Genomic DNA, 4,039 nt, shown 5'->3' with positions numbered 1-4,039 from the left:
AATAAAGGTATCAAAAAAGAAAGTATATGCATATAGGCTTAACCTAGTCCTCAATGGAGTCATCATGTAGTCGCACTCGGCACAATGTTGAGACCTCTAAAAATGAAAGGAAAATGGAAAACAATGGAATTGTAACCTAGTAATTAAATGAAACAAAAAATTCTAAATTATGTTTTGGTTCAAGATATTCAAGTAAGGGTTTGGTTTGGTTCAAGATATTCAAGTAAAGGTTTAGTTATGATTAAAGAAAGCTAGACATCACCTTTATCGCATCTTTTCGTTTGAAAAAATACGATATTCAAGTAAGGGTTTGGTTATGCTTAAGGAAAGCTAGACATCACCTTTATCACATTTTTTCAAATGAAAGGTTACTTTAACTATATGTTATTTTCTAAATTTATTATATGAATTCCATTAATTATCTAAATTATTTTCTGAACTTATTCACAACTTATTTAATTTATTTCTAATGATTTGTGAAGAATTCAACGATGGTCCTTAAAAATAGAAGACACATTGATTAGGCAATTTGTGAAAAATTTGATGTTCATATCTAAAAATAAAAGAGTTTTCTATTAGGCCATTTGAAAAATTTAACATCCATTCCTAATAATAGAAAACTCGTTGATTAGGTCACTCATGAAAAAATAGACGTCCATCCCTAAAAATAAAAGACTTGCCAATTAGATTATTCAAAAAATTTGATGCCCATCCTTAAAAATAGAATACTCTCTTATTAGGTCATTCACAAAAATATCAACATTGATCCCCTGAAAAAAAAAGACTTGTTGATTAGGCCATTCACGAAAATTTTTTAAAAGGGTTGCTAACATGAAAAAAAAACTCATTTATTTATTTTAAATTTCCAATATACATGAAACAACAACATTTTAAAGTTATATAAAGCATAAGACTAACAGAGAGATAAAAAGATACAAAAAAAAACAAGATGTTTTTCTTACTTGCTTGTTATAGGCTTCATAAACATGAAGGAAAGATAAAAACAAACCTCCTATCATGCATGATCAAACTAGATCTATCTTATCCAACAAAACAAAGATTTAAAGCATAATCAAACCCTCTTAAAACCACAAATCCGACACTCATGAATTATACTTCAAGAAAAGAAAAATAAAACTCATTAAGCATGTTTCACCATGGATTTTCAAAATAATAACTTCATGATTTGCAAACTTAGCTTATGGTATTTAAACCCCAAGTTTCCCTTTATATACAAGTAGAAAAGGCATGAAAAAAGGCCATTTAGTTCAAGAAAGAAAGAACAAAACTCACATTGATGAGAGTTGTTGTTTTGTTGTTGTTGTTAAATGCTATTGTTTCTACTGTGATTTTTTTATGGATTTAGAGCATTGAAACAATTTAGTTTGGAGTTGCGCCCTTCATAAACATCTTATATATCATAATGTTGCTAAATCATCTAATAGTCTTATTACTTTGTTTTGATTTCTATAACTTTAGATAAAGGTTAAAAATCAAAACAGGGTTAGATGTACTAAACTTCTAGATCGATTATGATATCTTTGTATTGGCTATGTTTTGAACTTCAAAATGACACAAATAGAATTTGGAATTTTAATAAGGCCTAAATCTTATATTTCTAAAAAGCTAAAGAATGCCTAAAACTAAGGTGGTTATCTCCAATTATAACTTAAAAACCAAATAATGTTTCAAATTACTGCTTATGGTGTATTTTTTTTTTTGGTTTTGAATCTTTTTTTTATGATATTTTCTTTATTGTCTACGTTTTATCCTTTTATATTCCCAAATAAGCTCTTTTTTTGCTAAATCATAGCCCTCCATTTCATCTAATTAATCTCAGTTATCCATATATCTTTGTATTGTCTATTAATTAATAGCAGTAGTAATGTTGAGGGTTTTTGGGATTTTGTTGAAGAATTTGTCTTTTTTTTTTAGAATGAATATTTACCATTGTATAATACCAGCACTTCAAAACTCAAAAGTCCGTCACTCTGATCTTTTTTTAAATAAAAAAAAACGATGAATTCAAACCTCTTTTTTGAAGAGAAAAAAAATACATATGGATGGATTTTTAATGCTATTGGACTCTCTTAGGAACTTTCTTAGAAGACCGAGACCGATTCCTTGGAAGCCAGAGTAGAATAAATAAATAAAAATATAAAATATTAACGTGATAAAATCATAAATTCTGATTAATTGTATAGAATATATATGAGATAGAAGCTATGAAAGTAATTTCTTCCAAAGGAAAGAAAACAAATTCAAGATTTACAATTAAAAGGAAAGAAAAAAGATTTTGCATTAATGCTAACGAAGTAGCGATTGTGGGTTGGTTCATTTCCTTCCTTTCAGACAGTCAAAATCTCAGAATATACATTGGGAGTAGCCTGAGAAGGAGAATGCAGACAGATTCCAACGATTCTAAATATGGCAAAATCAATGTAAATGCCTGAAACTGATAAAATGCGATGCGATTTCCTTGATTTATATCAGGGAGAAATTATCCCCCCAAATAATTCCTTATATTTGCCTACATTAAATTCAGTCGTCTGTATATATTTGTACAGGCACAGACTCTCTCTCACGCGCATCACAGAACAGTTAATTCTTAGACTGACGTTCACTTTTCAAAGCAAGCAAAGAAGATGGCTTCTCCGCTTTGCTTTATTTCTTTAATCCTCCCCTTGGCGGTCATTTGTGCATGCTGTCCTTCCCACACTGCAGCATTCAGGTTTGAAACGAAAGCCGATGCAGCGTTAGTGCAGAGCATATGCAAGGAGTCCATGGACCCCGACTTCTGCAATAGGACTCTAGCCGTCGACCCACGGGTTGCTGCAGCCAGCATGGATGGTTTAGCCATGTTATCTATTTCATTGACCATCGATCAATTACAAACGACATCGGATAACATTGCTAGCATTCTTGGTCAAACCAGTGACCCAGTTGGCAGGAAACGACTTGGAGTTTGCCAGACTGATTACAAGGATGCGCTAGGGCAGTTTCGTAGAGCTTCCTCTTCAACAGACGCCAGGGCTTATTGGGATGTGATCGATCGGGTTAGAGATGGAACCAACAAGGTTATAGATTGTGAAAATATTTATAAAAGAGATCCTATTAGTGTGTCACCCATCACAGCTGATAACCACAATGTTATTAAACTGTCAGAGCTTACTTTGATAATTGTTGATAAGATTCTTCCGCATTAAGTTGTAGGTTTATCAGGATGTGATTAGATGCCAAGACAGTTCTTTCGAGGTTTAAATCATCATATTGTTTGTCTTGTTAGCAATTAATATATGATATATTGATTATTATGGGAGTGTACTTTTTTTTTGTTTGATTGTTAAGTTGTTGAAATGTTAACTATCACATCTCACATATTTCAACTAAAAGATTCATGTACAAATTATTGTTTATATAATTAATTATTATTTATATCATGGATTCATAATTAGTTTTTTTTTTAATTTTAATTAAAAGCAAACGTCATATAAATTTTTCTTTTTCATATATAGCAAACTAAAAGATACAAAACTTTTTAAGATTAAAAATAACCTTTTAATTTTTAACTATATATGCGTGTGGGGGCTATTATACATTAATTGGTAATTTAATTTTCATATTTTTTTGAGTAGTGAAATTAAAATTTATTTTTTATGTGCTTTAGGAAGAAAATTTTTTTTTAACTAATTTAGTTAGGATTGTGCTACAAGCAAATGAATTTTTATTTATTTTTTTGATACAATGGAAATAGAAAAGAGAAACTAAAATCTAAAATGGGATATACCCATCATATTAGCTTGGAGCAAATATCCTATCCGAAAAGGTGGGCTCTTCCAGATCTAAAAATGCTCATCTTCATTGGCAATCAGTTTAGCTAAGAAATCTACACACGAGTTATACATTCATTTAAAGTATATTGGATACTTATCTCTCAAAATCTTGACAATAATTTTTTGATCTCTGCAATGATAGCATCAAATTTGTGGAAGCGTATGGAATCCTCTTGTATGAGTCTGAGAGAGTTCATAAAATATGA

The 4,039-nt window shown here is 30.3% G+C and overlaps 1 protein-coding gene across 1 annotated transcript; it reads left to right on the top strand.

Moving 5' to 3' along the window:
* The first annotated feature begins 2,645 nt into the window (after positions 1-2,645).
* Positions 2,646-3,206, top strand: LOC133691896 (pectinesterase inhibitor 5-like). Its single transcript, XM_062112516.1, has one exon. It carries the CDS (start codon positions 2,646-2,648, stop codon positions 3,204-3,206), a length of 561 nt encoding a protein of 186 aa, XP_061968500.1.
* The last annotated feature ends 833 nt before the right edge of the window (positions 3,207-4,039 follow it).

This window comes from Populus nigra, chromosome 4, assembly GCF_951802175.1.
Source record: "Populus nigra chromosome 4, ddPopNigr1.1, whole genome shotgun sequence".
NCBI lineage: Eukaryota > Viridiplantae > Streptophyta > Magnoliopsida > Malpighiales > Salicaceae > Populus > Populus nigra.
Note: the sequence above shows the minus strand (reverse complement) of the source record. Positions and strands in the feature narration are given on the sequence as shown.

Bases quoted from the DNA above. Each gene is read 5' to 3' on its own strand.
- LOC133691896 (XM_062112516.1), top strand. From the start codon at position 2,646: ATGGCTTCTCCGCTTTGCTTTATTTCTTTAATCCTCCCCTTGGCGGTC.